Source organism: Halyomorpha halys, unplaced genomic scaffold (assembly GCF_000696795.3).
Source record: "Halyomorpha halys isolate HHAL.00 unplaced genomic scaffold, Hhal_1.1 Scaffold643.1, whole genome shotgun sequence".
NCBI lineage: Eukaryota > Metazoa > Arthropoda > Insecta > Hemiptera > Pentatomidae > Halyomorpha > Halyomorpha halys.
This window is the reverse complement of record NW_027112666.1, coordinates 142,853-158,540: the sequence shown is the minus strand read 5'-3', so window position 1 is coordinate 158,540 and position 15,688 is coordinate 142,853. Positions and strand designations below refer to the sequence as shown.

The 15,688-nt window shown below is 27.6% G+C and overlaps 1 protein-coding gene across 1 annotated transcript in view; it reads right to left on the bottom strand.

The window, feature by feature from the left end:
- Positions 1-15,688, bottom strand: part of LOC106684984 (suppressor of lurcher protein 1) — a gene marked incomplete at its 5' end in the record, with an annotated part of 64,845 nt that overhangs the window by 547 nt on the left and 48,610 nt on the right. Inside the window, 9 exon segments of the mRNA XM_014427400.3 lie at positions 855-929; positions 1,030-1,177; positions 2,295-2,545; positions 2,669-2,824; positions 8,286-8,337; positions 9,693-9,859; positions 11,023-11,194; positions 11,293-11,352; positions 12,412-12,605. Coding sequence (XP_014282886.3) covers positions 1,119-1,177; positions 2,295-2,545; positions 2,669-2,824; positions 8,286-8,337; positions 9,693-9,859; positions 11,023-11,194; positions 11,293-11,352; positions 12,412-12,605 — 1,111 coding nt within the window.

The window sequence follows — 15,688 nt, the reverse complement described above, 5'->3', positions numbered from 1 at the left end:
TTACATTGATTTCATATGAATTGACTTATTAAATACTTATAAAATACATTATAAATAAGTGTTAATGTTTGAGAAATTTCAGTTGAAGTCCTAAACACATTAAAGAGAAGTAAGAAGCAATATTTTTGTTGGAAGATGATCCAGGTTGCAGTCAAGAATAGATTTCAAAGATCTTTATGTTACATTAAAACCCTTTTTGCACACAATCCAATTAAATTGTTAAATATTGATTCATAATAATAATTATTATGATTGATAATAATAATAATAATTTTTAAACCAAAACTTATGTCTGATATCTAAATGTTGGCTCTAACATTTAGAGCCACACAAACCATTGACATTAATATAAACTTAAATTCATATGTATTCGTGAGGTTTAGATTATTGTTCTCAATTTTTATGAAGATTATTTATAGTTGATGATATTAAGTTTCATTAATTATAGAAAAATATTTTATGCTTACAGCTTAGTAAATATTTAATTTTCCCTCCTACTCAGTTTATTTCAAAATTATATCTCAGGGGAAATAGCTACAATGAAGAATATCTAATTTTATTACATTAATTATGAAAGGATTTTTCCTACCTTGAGAAACTAAATATTTTCATAGAAAAATATAGGGCTTTTATTAGAGGACAAATCAAGTGGTTAGATTGCAATATTGACCATAATACTTCCAAAGAATACTAAAAATTCAAGAATAAGGTATTTCTGTTAGTTTGTTCCTCTTAATTTCTCCCAAGTTCAACTAAATGAACTATTTGCGATAAGATCTTAATATTTTAAACAATATGTCTCTAAATGAAATATAAATGTTAATGTAAAATTATATATGTTGGAATATACTCACTTAAATTACCATAGAAAAATATTACTTTTTTTCATCCTAAATCTCGCATAATTGACACTTTACTCACACAAAAATCTGAAAAGTAACATTCCACTTTAGTTTATTTCAACATAATATTTGCAAAGCCATTAGTTTAATTTAAATTCTTCAGAATATAAAACTTCATTGTACTTACACACTTAATCATTTTTTAAAATAACACTTTAATAAAATAAAGTTTCCTTTTATTCAGTGAAGTTTCTCAAGTATGTACAAATATAGTTATCACAATGATGTACTCAGTGTAAGAATAAAGGTAATCATGCTCACAAGAAAGATGATTCCTAAGGACATAAAAATAACAAAATTAATAATTTTTTTTTAAATAAAGATTTTCCAAAGCTTATCACATTTTATTTTAATGTCCTAAACTGATGTATTTCTGCTTAGCTTTGATAGCGGCATTATTTAAAAATGTTTTTTTATTTTGTATTAGATTTGTTCCTAAGATAGTGCTGTAGACTTGGAGTATTTTGTATATTGTGTATGTTTTTGTAACTTTAGGACAGTTCTATGTAGAAAAAGTAATCTCAGACAATGGTACTGTTTTTAGAATACGTACAATATAAAATTTTAGAATTTTTTTTTTAATTTGTGTCACTATCAAAGCAAAGGAGTGATATTAACATATGTAGAACACAAAATGCTTAAATTTCTAGTCTGAATTATTTTGACCTATTTAGGTTTTAAAATAGTAATCAAAACATTAAATTAATTAAATTTGCCTATATAAATAATTCAATATTTTACTTGTGTGAATATTTTATAATTCAATTGCTTGTAAATTTTGAGGATGGATATTTAATTTAATGCTAAAATTGTGTCAATTTATTTTTACTTGAGCATTTGGATAGTTTAACTATGAAGGTCAGCTCTGAATCTAATTTTAATTAGATAAAATGTATAAATTAATTATCTAATATCTTCTGTGTAATCTATATAATAAAACCAGTCTGTGTGGATTTTTCATGTTGTTGTATAGCCCCTAACCGGTGTTCATTTTTATGTCTATTATGTCAATAGAAAATTAATCTTTAATTATAGCAGGTAATTAACTCTGTTTTAAGTCCATTTCCATGTTATATCTATAAAAAATTAATGATCGAAGCTTTAATAATTTTAACAATGACTTAAAAATTGGGGTGTATAAGTCAATAATAAATTAAAGGTTCAATAAATATTAAATGAGAGAGTGGAGAGGAAGAAAGAGGGGAGAATATCTTGTGTTAAAATTAATCATTTTTTTTCTTAAATGAATTCAGGTATTCAAATCATAATCATACTGTATTATTCTGACTGGATGATTCATGTTAATATTATTTTTATTGTAAGTTTGTAGAGTGATTAATTACCAATGAATACTCTTAATCATGAAAATTAAAATAATAAATTCCTTAATACCAGTTAAAGATTTAGCAGAAGAAGAGACAGGGAGAAGACCATGGTGCGCTGGCTTAGGATAGCTGAGAAATTGATAAGAAGCATTGAATCCAGTCCCCATTCCCCTTTTTGTGCCAGATCGGAAGGTAACTCTGAAGAATCTCCTTTCCAATAATACTTCAAATGGCTCCAATTGGCCACAATGCCTCCTCGATAACCGATCGGGGAAGTTGAAGAATTCTATGTAATCACTCCTTGTTTTACTATTACAGCTGTAAATGTAAATTATTAATTTCCTTTAAGTACAAAGGAAAGGGGATTGATATAACTGCTACAAAACATATTTTATTTACAATAATTTAATTGTGTAATTACTCCAATAAATAATTACTTACGGAGATACTCCATCCATGTCAAAGTAAGAAAAGTGAATCCTTATTCTGTGACCTCTTGCACCATGAAAAAAATAATGGCACTCAGTTGCTATCGGATAAGGTCCAGGGAAATTCGGGCTGTGGAAACTTCCACTGAGGAAGTCATCAGCACTATACCTGTTGACAAAATCATTATAAATCTTCTAAAAAGATCTGTTGAAAAACAACACAAGGAAAGAAAAAAAATCTAAAAATTTCCGCATGGCTGAAGGTTATGTACACATTGTACTAAAAGCAAGCTATTTATATATAGGAAAGTAATATTCCTATGTACTTTTTTCTTAGCATTACATAAAATAAATTTCAGTTATTGATATCCTAAATGACCAGCCATTGTTATCTGAAACCCAGAAACATTTTATTGAAATCACACTAACATCAGAGGCTAAATTATCTAGGAACATCATGTAATTTAACCATGTATGAAGAGTTGTCTTTGATTATGATGTATAAAAAAAAAATATGTAAATATAAATAAAAAAATTAGCATTAATTTTAACTCTTATACACATCTATATATTTAGTGGTTCCTAAGATATAAAAATTTATCAAGCAGAAATTTAGCTAAAAATGGAAATCAACCCTTTTTTAAAATACATAAAGAATATCATAAAAGCTATTGCTCCTATGAAGGAACACTATAAGAACTTCACTATTATAATATCTTCAATATATTAAAAAATGCCTGGCAAATAAATTTTCATTGAAAGAGGTTTTAAAGTGTTCAGGGCAGTGATTCCCAACCCATAGAAGTCTGTGGACCACTAAGCCTGAAATTGAACCATGTATGACCCACCCTCCACTCCTAAATTAGGGCTAACAGAGCACCTGCTGGAAAACATTTGAAACAAATTGCATAAAAGAGCATTTTAAGTCGCCTGTTAAAACCTTTCAACTGATTAAAAAGCATTAAGGAAGTGATTACTAAAATAGTTCTGACAATAAATCTTCACAAAAACATATTTTGCTAAAACGTCCTGTGGTCCATCTCAAGTTTCTCCTTAGGCCACCCTATATATAGCTATCTGTTGTAAGTGTATATACAAACACATCAGATAGGATGTAATATACATAACACACACATATAATTTTAAATCTATTAACAGTTCAAAATTGTAATTTTTTGTTTAAAATATAGAATTAATTAACTTTGAAAATATAGAATATTTATATTGACATCGTGAAGTGATATTGTCATGACATTTCTGAAGTATTGTGAGGAAAATAGAATTAACTATTAACATTATTTGTCTTAATTAAAATGTATGAAAATTATTTTATAAGTAAAATTTTAATTATAATTATATTTGAAGGGTGAAATATACTTCAATGGTCTGATGCTTGTAACTCAATTACAAAATACTATAGATATTTAATTAATAAATATAAATATAAAATATATATAAATAAATAAATAAAAATAAATATAAAAAATGGAAAATGTTCCTAATTCAATATAATGAGCACATAATTCGACAAAAAATATATATATAAAAAAAGAACCCAATTTTAAATCGATTATCCTCAAGGAAGCTAGCCCGCCAATCTAATTATCTATAACAATGTTTCCAATTTGCAGAATAGCTTTCTCAAAATCAGTTAGCCCGCGTTCTTGTTACAGTTCATTTCAGGTTTCTCCAGTTCTGTTATTATTTAAAATATATTTTAACAGTGTTAATTTTTGTTTTTTAAATATAGATTCGGTTGTTTGGTCCTTCTTTTGTATACTTTTAATTTTGAGATCAATTTAAATAATAACTTGTTATGTTAGGACATAATGTATTGCGTTGACTAATGCCAATACTTCGATAAAATGTATTAAACATATACATATGAAAGTATCTTAATGTTATTAATTCGAAAATTACGTTTATATGTGTCAATACAGTGGAGAGATACATAAAAATAATTTTCTTTATAATTAATCTCTTAATACATAAATAAGGTAAAAAAGTAATATTAATAGTGATAAAATACTTGAGAAAACCTGAAATGATTGATATAGCGAATTATATTGAGCTGAATTTTTGCTTTTTCTTTCGCGTTCGCGGCAATCTTGAGCCAGTGTCGAATAAGAATGTGTTTTCCATATTACAGATTTTTTTTTCTGTGTATTATTTGATCTCATTCTTGTGCGGATCGGTTTGTGTTGTAAATTTTTGTTTAAATTCGTGACAAGTGTTTAAGTGTATTTAAGATTATTCATTTACTTGATTATTGTATTAATTTATTTAGTTTCAAAGTGTAGTATGTAGTGAAATCAAGAGAGGATGCCTTAAAGTGATCTTTTGTGAGTAATTAATTTTATATAATACAAAAATATTCTTATTTTTACTTATTCATTTTTTGTTTACAGTAAATTTATTTTACAATTTTTCCTCATATAACATAACTTATTATATCGTTACCTATTAGACAACTATGGCACTGGTTGTTTTTATAAGTTATTTCAGTTTTGCGAAAATACTTGAATTTATAATGCCAATTACCAAAGTAAATGAAGTTCATTCATGTTCTGAGAACAGGAATAGAATTGAAAAATTTAGATACTGTTTCTATTATTCTTGGTTTGGTGGTTAGAGCGAACTTAAGAATCCCCCAAACTTATAATTAAATAAAAATTTTACCTTTATGGAGGTATATTCTGTAGGCAGTGGATTTTTCACTGATACAACTCATCTTCATAATTAATTCACTTAGGTATTCATTAAAACTTCTTTTTAAATATTTCTCATTAAACATAATCCATATTATTTATTTATTAAACAAAGTTTAATATGTATACATTTATTTACTAAGCTTGAATAATGTATTTTTTATTATCTTAATCAGAAATTTCAAAATTTTAGCTTTAAGAATTCTTGAGAATATATTCTCAAATATGAAGTACATATAAATTTATAAATAATTAATAATAAATTCTTATATATAATTAACAATGCTAAAATTTCACTTAAGAATATACCAAATTCACTGTAGAAATTAGTTTGTATTAGTAAATATGTAAATTTTGTTTTTCCTATATTATATCATACTATTTTCAATAATATGTTTAAAAATTTGAAATTGAAAATTTTAAATAATTTTCTATCAATCTTTGTATTGTTTTTCTTATTTATAATCTGTACCAAAAATTGAATGAAAGTGTTGGTTAATAATGTATTCAACTTATTCTCTATTTAGTAATATACCCATATATCCCTCTCATACTCCATTGTTCAAATTCGTTTTTTCATAGTTATCTCAAAATTTGTGAAGCACATATAAGACTGCAGAATAAAATATCGCATTGACTATTAGAAATACATTTCTTATAATGAAATTTGACCACATTCAGAAATGCCATTTCTGTTGGGGCAAAACGAATTTGAACTTATGGAAAATTTTTCGATGAATTGACATTTTTTAGATATAAATTTATAAAAGAAACCTTTAATATTTTGTGTGATGTTCATAATTGTATATTTTCCTTCTTGATAAAATTCTTCCCTATCTTTCATAAACTTTTGTTTTTATCAGCTTTTTCTTTTTTTCCAGATTTGAGTTTTATGTGTCTTAAGTTCTCGTTGATTTTAAGTTATGAGGACAGAGATAATCATTTGTTTTGGGAAAGAATAAAGACGCCATTCTAAGTATGTGTAAAGTGTTTCAAATAAGGTAATGTTAATGAATATAAGTTTATTAATTTCATTGCTTATTCATAATTTTATAACAAAATATGCCACTTAAATTATGGATATTAAAATAAAGACATGGTACCAGTGAGTCTCCAATATTGTAATCAAATGTGCTCTCATAACAACAGATTTTTTCATTTACTATATTTAATCTCATTTTAGTGTGCTTCGGGTTGTGTCTTAATTAATATTATATTAAATATGTGAAAAGTGTTACAAATGTATTTAAGTTTATTTCTTGATTATTGTGTCAGTTAATTTCGTTTGAAATTTGCCTGTTTCAAAAAATAATGAATAGTGAAATCAAGAAAGAATACGGTAGATGAATCTTCCTTCATCTGTGAGTAATAAATTTTGAATAATGCATGAATGCATGGTAGTTCTTATTATTATTTATAATTTATCAATAACTTTTCAAATTCTTATTTTTACTTCACTCTCTAAAAGACGATTACGACACATGATCTTGACAATTATAGTACTTGACCTATGCTTTTTTAAAAATGATATTGGGTTTTTAAAGTTATTTCAGTTTTGCAAAACTACTTATATTTATCCAAGCCATTTCCTTATTAATTTTTAATTTAGTTTGCTGATATATGGAATATATAGCAAGGGGGATTATTGTGATTGTGTAAAATTTCAAATTTAAGTTTTTGAGGGAAATACACTTTTTGAGGTACTTAGCATTCAAACAACCAAGTTTAGTAATGGTCTGTGCATGTGTCACTGAACCGACTAGCTCAAAAACGGAAAGTTATATAACGCTGAAATTACATATTTAGGGCATGACTATATCTGAAATGTTTCAGTAACTTTTTTGTTATAATCGACCAACTGGAAGAGTCACTTAAAAGAATATATGTTATAGTTTTTTTTTTCTCAAAAACTGCTCTAAGGTTTTTGATTAAACTCGGTAAATAAATGTAAAATTAAAGTCTTTAATTTCAGATGGGGTTTATTTTCATTGAAATAGTCTAACAGGGTTTAAATTCCGAATTTCAAAATTCTTTCTCTTAAGTACATTTAATTTTATTTATTTGAAATAAATAACCAGTTTTTATTGTTAGCAATAAATAATAAGTGATGGACAAATACAAAATATTAAAGAATTTGATAAATAATTTAGGGAGAAAAAAGGAAAAATTAAGATACAAGTTCGAATAAAAAAAAGCTGAGACCTCCCGATCTCTTCCGATCGCATTCATATATACATATATGGCTTCATTATCTTTTGTTAAACTATTGTATTCTTGGCAGGAACAAAGTTGATATTCTTTATTTTCAGTTCAAGAAACCCTAAAATACAAATTTTTATAGTAAGTGAAAGTTGTATGATGCAGGCATTGCACCTATAAATTTTTGAAATTGTGAATAGAATAGAAAATTTGCAAATACGCCACTTTGGTTTTGTATCAACAATGTATTATACTTTTTATTTCTTAGTAGCAGTTGTAGATAAAATTAAAAAAAAAAAGATTTAGGTTCCCTTCATTTCTAGTTTTAAAAATATACAATTAAAATCTTGAAAAAGACTCTTTTGTATATTTCCTCAAGAAAAAATGAATTATAATTTTGTTCACTCTTTAAGAGAAAAATAAGAGTTACTAATATTGCAGTAGAACTGAATAAAGTAAAGAGAACCAGTACTAATTATGAATTAATTATTTCCAGTAGTGTTTTCATAAACCAAGAAATGGATTATTGATTTTTTCTGTAATTGATGTATATCTAAATACGTTGTCAAAATGCATGTAAACCAATATGTTTCTTACTAGACCTTATACTCTTGTGAGCACGGAGTATGAATGTAATATCAATAACTGCTCTCTCACAGGGTTACTGTTGGAGAGAAGGTAAGACAAAAAAGACCAAAAAGTGGAAACATTTACATTACTCACCTGAATGCACAAGGATATTCACTTAGTTGTCTGCCAGTTTTGATTCCATAATCTGTAATCCAAATAACAAGTATCGATCTGTATTATCGAAGCAGGATATAATATATATATTTTTAAAAAGAGATGAAATAATGTGAGCTACTTCTATCAGCATTTTGTATGTTTATTTTACATATTCTTTAATTTACTTCACTTGTACCTTATTGATTATTAACTTAGAGTGTATCTTGGTTATGTAACTGGAGTTTTCTTGATAAGAAAAATCCTCTAGAGGTTATATTTCATTTCATGAAATTAAAAAAATATTTTTCCAAATAATTAAAGTGATCATGTGCCTTCAAATCAATTTTTAATTCTTTGAAATATTATTAAATTTTCTTCAAAATAGATGTCGATTTTAATTATTCAATATGAAATATAGTAACTCTTATGGTTAACTTGTCAAGATGACTTTTTACTTTAACCTTCAGTTGCCCAATATTTTTATAACCCATGCGAATAATTACTTCTGTAGAATAGTAATACTTTCGTCAATTTCAAATATTCGTCTATATCAAATATGCCTAAAATTAGGAAAGATATTTAACTTCTTTTTTAATGACAAAATTAAGAATACAAATTTAAAAACCTACTCCCCAGCCACATGAAAATTCAGAGTCCTCAGCATGTTACAGCTTCCATAGGATAGGCACCTCTGTGTTATTTATACTTCTCCTCACCTTTAATATGTTTAAGCCATTAATTTTTTTCTTTTTATCACAAAAAATAGTAAAATACTTACTGTACAACAATGCTTTAAAGAAATTCAAAACCTCTTGTGATTAATCATTACTATAAAAATTAGTTTAGTACAAACTACTTGGTAGCAAACTTGGCAGTAATGTACATATTTCAGTGCTGGACCACCAATTTAATAATTGTCGCATCTCATTTAAGATCAGCCTACTCTTGCAAGGGAAAATTTTCTTGCAGTGTAAAGAAATAGCTAGTTTTTTCATAGTCAACAACAAACAATTAATCAATTGTTTGTTTATATAAATGTTCTGTATTCATTTCTGATCTGGTCTGTACACAATTATTAGTAATTTTTCTTTTCTGAGTATTAAAATGTTTAGCACATACATTATATATGTTTTAGATACTTAAAATGACTGGTAAAAATAATATAAGTCATATTTACTTCTTTTATTATTTCTTATCTATTCCGCTCTAACCAGATAATATGCATCTTGACTAATTCTGAAAAGTTCAATGCTGAACTATTTGAACAAAATAGTGAGTAATGACTTGTATTATTAGTAAGTATTGAAGAATGTAGACATAAATCAAGAAAATATGACTTTTACTTCGATTACCTATTGCAATAAATGTATCAAAACAAACAAACAGATTAAAGAATAAACTTACTCTTGAGAAAAATATATTCTGCTCTAAATATGGTAGTTTCATTATCCAAGTCAATTTCAAGGCGATGGCCGCTGGACATTATCGGTAACCACGGACCAGCCTGAAGGCATGGAATAGCTATTGGCTTTCGTTTTCCCTCCATATGGTTGAAAAGCTGAATCCCACAACTGCAATAACAATACATAGTCATAATTAAATTAACCTCAAGTTATTATTTAACAATTGTCTTCAGGGGCTGATTCTGAAAATAGTTCCAAGGTTTTTTTCATTTAAAGTCTTGAAAATAGTCAATTTTTTTTTTTTACTTCTTTACTTTTTAGTATGGATAATTTTGTATACCTTTTTAAGTTGTTATTATGTCTTGTATTTTTTCCCTAACTACTTTTTGAGGATTTTAATGAATAAAATAATTAAGAAAAGGGAAAAATGAAAGGGAAAATAATAAGTGAAAAAGTTATGCAAAATTATCCATAGTAAAAGATTAATAGTAAATAAAAAAAAAATGGCTATTTTTCAGGGCTTTAAAATTTAAATGTAACTATTTATATATAACAAAACTTTTTAACTATTTTCAGAATCAGCACTTGCACATGAATGAACCATCTGAAATGTCGACAAGACTATTTTATTGATTTAGAATTAATAAAAATAAAGAATTGGCTGTTTAATTACCCAGATAGAAAAAAACAAAACAGAAAATTTCATAAATAGCTTATAATTAATTAACTACTTGATAAATTCATCTATAATTTCATCTTTCCTTATTCAGTAAAATTAACTATAATGTTGTCCTTGAACTTTCAAAATTTTAACTGTTATGAGCTCTGTTCTTCAATCTTGATTTTTTTTTAGAAAGCAATAATGCCCAGTTCGAAACAGTTCATAATTTCAGTTTGTTAATTTCTCTCTTAGGTCCTAGTTGAAATTTAAATTTTAACTTTATAGAAGAGTTGTACCCAAATGTACTAGGATTTGTATCACCCTGGATCAAGAGTTAATAATTTTAAATTTAATATTTTTAAACATATTAGATATATTTTTTATATATGTATGTATAGTTGACCGTAAAAATTGATATATAGGGAGATGGTCAGGGTTGCGGTCAATAGTGAAACAAAAATAGTTTACAAATATTTTTGTTTCACTATTGACCGCAACCCTGACCATCTCCCTATATATAGATATATTTTTGTATATAAATTAACCTGTATATATTTATTATATATCAATAATTATCATATATTAATAAAATTTTGCCTAAAATGGTTAATGTTCCTATTTTGTTCAGTCCAACTTTCAAAATAATAATAAAACTGGTATGAATACTGACCTATACAAGCTCGGATTGTAGTGCTTCACATGGATGCGTATCCTCTCTTTTCCTGAGCCAATGAAAGCGTATCTGCAGCGACTACCACTCAGGTTCGGCCCTGGGTACCCTGGTGATGTCACAGTTCCAGCCCTTCGGTATTCACTTCTTATTAGCACTTCGCAGCTATATCCTTAGGATAATGATATATTGTTTATTAGATGAAATAGTTTTTTAGTTCATTAAAAAAAATTGAATGAATGAATGATAAATTGATTGATGAATTCTTACTTGTTGCACTGACTGCTGGACCTTCTATTGCTTTATTTTCCTCGTCTTCTGGCCTTGATTCTACAACAGCATAAAATATATTTTAAATATGTTTCTGACCTCAAAATGATACATATCAATAGCTGACTTCACAATAGTTCTAAGTAACTACATTTCTACTAACTTTAGGAAAAATTCAATTAAAGGTTCTCTCTTTAAGGAAAATAATCGGAAAGTTGTAATTTTCCTAAAAAAGAGAATCTTTAATTGTATTTATCCTAAAACTAGTGGAATGTACTTAGCACTACTGTGAAGTAAGCCATTGAATATAGATCAAACAGTCTAGATCTAGTATTTAATAAATTAATAGAGGAACATAGAATGAGGAAATGAAGGATATAAGAAGATTTTGTTGGTTCTGAGGTCTTGAAAAACAAATTTAGCTTAATCCTACTTGCCATCAGAATGTTGGATTAAGTCGCTTCAACTTAGTACATCAACAGGAGATGTGAGCGCACATGGGAAACCAGAAAATATATCTTAAGAAGCCATGCATGAGCCTCTTCAGTATCATCTCAAGCCCAGAAGATATCCCTCATTATATCAAGCAATCACAATCTTAGGGGAGTTAAAGGAGATGCCTGGTATTTTGAAGAATAAAATAACGGAATCTTAGGAATTGTTTACCTACAGCCATAAATTTTTGTGTCATCTGTGAAATATGATTCGTTCAGGAGAGGTGCTGATCAATAAAGACTCATAATTTTTATACCATTGAGTGAAAGTGAATTGGTTGATGATTGGAGTAAATTAAGAGATAGTAATGGAGGAAATTAAGGAGGCATTTGGAACTGAAGAGGAAGCGTTGATTTTTTAAACATTCATCTCGAATCATTGCTTAACATCCATACCTTAAATGTAACTCTCGGATGATTTCAAGCATCTCAGTAGGATGCAAGCATAGGTAAATATGGAGGTTATCGATATATAAATGAAATCGTTGGCGGTGAATTGAATCAGCAATATCTTAGATGGAAAAATGCATAGGTAAATATGGGTTTATTGATGATAAGGGGTATTGATTTGTGTTTTATAAATTATCTTAGGATTGACATTATATATGTATTATAACTTAATTACCCAGTGTGAGGAAATGGTAGGAAGCAACGAAGCCATGGCCTGGCCAGTAGGAGCTGGTGGCCATCTCTATGAAGATCTGGTGAGAACTGGATATGATCTCCGTCCTCGACATTTGGTTGCAAAGAACAGCTATCACAGGTGATAGTGCACTCCCTCCGTCATGTACCTTGATCACATCTTCACGATCTAGGCAGCTGAAATGTGTTGATATTAATTTTTAATTAATTAATTAAGGGCATTTTTCTTATAACTTATAACTGGTTTACAGTTTTTTTAGAAGTGATAAAAAACTGTTTCATTTTTGAAAAAAAAAAAGTTCATGTAGAAAATGTTTTCATTTTTGAGTTGTTTAGATGTAAATTAATTTAAACAAATTCTATTTGCAAACATTAGGAGGTTAGTAAGAAATAAGGTCTAATTGATAGGTAGAAGGAAATAACTAACTTTTTACAATTTCCAATATGATGATAATAATTATCTACTTCTAAATATCATATTATTTTTATATTCTAAAACAAAAATAATAAGAATTTCTTAAATTGTTTTTGTATTTAAAAAAATATTCAACTACATTTTTTTTCGAAGTCTTGTATCATGAATTAGCTTTCGATTGGAAAGTCTATTTACTGATTTATGTTCAACATATCTTTACCTGGTAAATCAAATCAACAATAGAAATTCTTTTTAAAATAATAAAATCATTTAAAGATTGAAAAAGTATAAAAGATTGACAGATTTTAATAAAAAAAAAAAGGTTGTCTTAATTTTTAAAATTATTAAGATAAAAAATAGAACTATTTTCTCAGATTTTTTTGTGTCTTTTGGAAATGAGTTTCACATTAATTATTATAATTTAATTTTAAAAAATACATTATTACAGTGTATTAACTCAGATTACATTTTAAGCTGAATAATTTGAATAGTTTGTGTGTTTGCAAAACCCATTAGGCATTTGATAATGTATTATATGCATAGCTAAGTTACGAGAAATTATTTAGCGATTTAGATTTCTCAGAAATTAGTTGTTGATTTATTACTCTGTGTTAACATTATGAATATTTCATACATTATCCTCCTTTCTCGTTTCCAAGCCTTTTAAAAATTGATCTATAAAAATTAAATTAGGACAGAAATTTATTAGCACAATTTGACACAATAATTGATTAGTTTGTTAACACTTCCCATTATGTTAACATTTAGCAGAGTTCAATAATAAGCTTTGAAATATTCAGAACCTTATCTCAGTTGGTTCTTTGCCATCTCTAGTTGTATTTATCTTATTCTATTACTTTATAGTTGTCTTATAATAAGCTGATCAAAACTTGGGCTATTGGCTTAATACACCTGCGATTTTGTTAGGTTTTTTTATGAAATAAAATCTTTTCGAATATAACTACTTCGTTGTCAGCTTGATACCCTTTAACTAACAAAATCACTTCAGAACATTGTCGCTGAATTTAAAAAAAAAATTTTGTTTCTGTACGGACAGAAACAAGAGATAAAATAATAATATTCTTGAAAATCCTGTAGATAAATTGGATACACTTAAGAAGAAACTGTATTTTGATTACGGGAAGTAATTATCAATCTCTTCCTACTAAAGCTGTAGGGCTTAAAATGTCCCGGATCCTTAAAATGTTAATAAGCTCTGAACCGACGGGTAGACCAAAGTGTAGGTGGGAGGATTGCGTCAAGACTGATCTGGTGGTTTTGGGTTTGGGCTGGCGTCACTGGACGCATGTAGGCAGAGGGTGATGGTAGTATCGGAATCGAACCTTCAGATTCGCTAAACTTTTATCATTATTATTATTTTAGAATTTCAAAATTCCCTAACGTGTAAAAAACAGACCATTTCGGTACATTTCCTGATTTATATTTCTTTTACGCTCTCCCTAAAACTAACAACAAAAACAACTATTGTAATTATTTTCAATATTTTTATCTTTCTACAATTATTAAGACCTATTTTATTAAGTAATTAATTTCCTTAATTATTAATTTAAGATTTATTTTGAAATGTCATCTGATTTATTATGTAATTTGTGTTCTTTAGGATTATCAAAAATTTTAGTTTTTTTTTATAATCTGGAAATTTGTGTTTTGGATGTATCAAGATTGTCAGAAGACAATATTCTCATAAAAATAAAAAATACTATTGTCACTAATGAACACCTCCATTTAGATAATTTTAAAGGAGTTTGGTAATTCGATCTTCAGTATTAAATTTAGAATTTTAAGTTTTTAATTATTTTAAAAATTACAGACGCCCTATAATTCTAGTTCATTAAAATTAATTTAAATTGCGATAGGAAACTAATTGCTGATGATAAAGCTCTGGACTACTTTCTTTTTACCTATTCCAAAATACCTAAATGTTCCCTTCGATCAAACCCTTTTCTACCAAACCACCTCCCTTAATTGTTTCCCTTTTAGCCCTCAGAGATTGGGGAAGGGTTCTAAGTATGGAAATGAAGTCGATTGCTATTCCAGCGGAGGAAGAGTGTTATGTGGTCGGAGACTGTCACGCAACCACAAAAATACCCAACGAGGACTGCTTAGCATTTTAGTATTCATGCTGAGCCCGTCCACTGCCTGTAATCACAGTTCACTCTTTCCCTAAGTTCGCCCTCTTTGTGTTTATCGATCAAGTTTGTAATTAATAATCCATTATTCTTTGAGTATAAAGGGGAATAGGTTGTATGTTTATCGCTATGAATCGATTTTTAAATGAAATAAGTGCTACATAATTCACTAGTGTGTTTGGAAGGTCAGCAAAACATTTTCTTAAATCTACAGATTTTCGTTTGTATTACATAATTATTATTTATAGTACTTTTTGAGTTTTCAGAAATATTTCTAGGAAAAAAAAATCGATTCTGGAGAAATAGAGCCCATTGAGCCTCGGGGTCCTTGAAAATTTGTTTCCCCATTCCTAGGTCCCTAAATATAAATTATTTTATTTTATTACTATCTTCAGTCGGATAATAAATTATTTTTTTAATGATATTTCTCTTTTTTATTATATTATAGGGCACGGAGTAGCTCTGTGCTACTAACCCGGGTCTTGGCTCGAATCCGGCTGTGGTAGATAATAATTTTGTAATTGTAGCTGTCAGTCAACCCTGTGGGTTCAGGAGCCTTCCTGGTCCACCCAGGCTCTTTAAAGTGAGATTCTTTTGTTAAAAAAAAAACAGTACTTCCTTACAAAATACTTAATACCTGACCCTTCATGGCGGTATAGATTTTCATTTTATTATAATTTTTTATTATTGTTTTA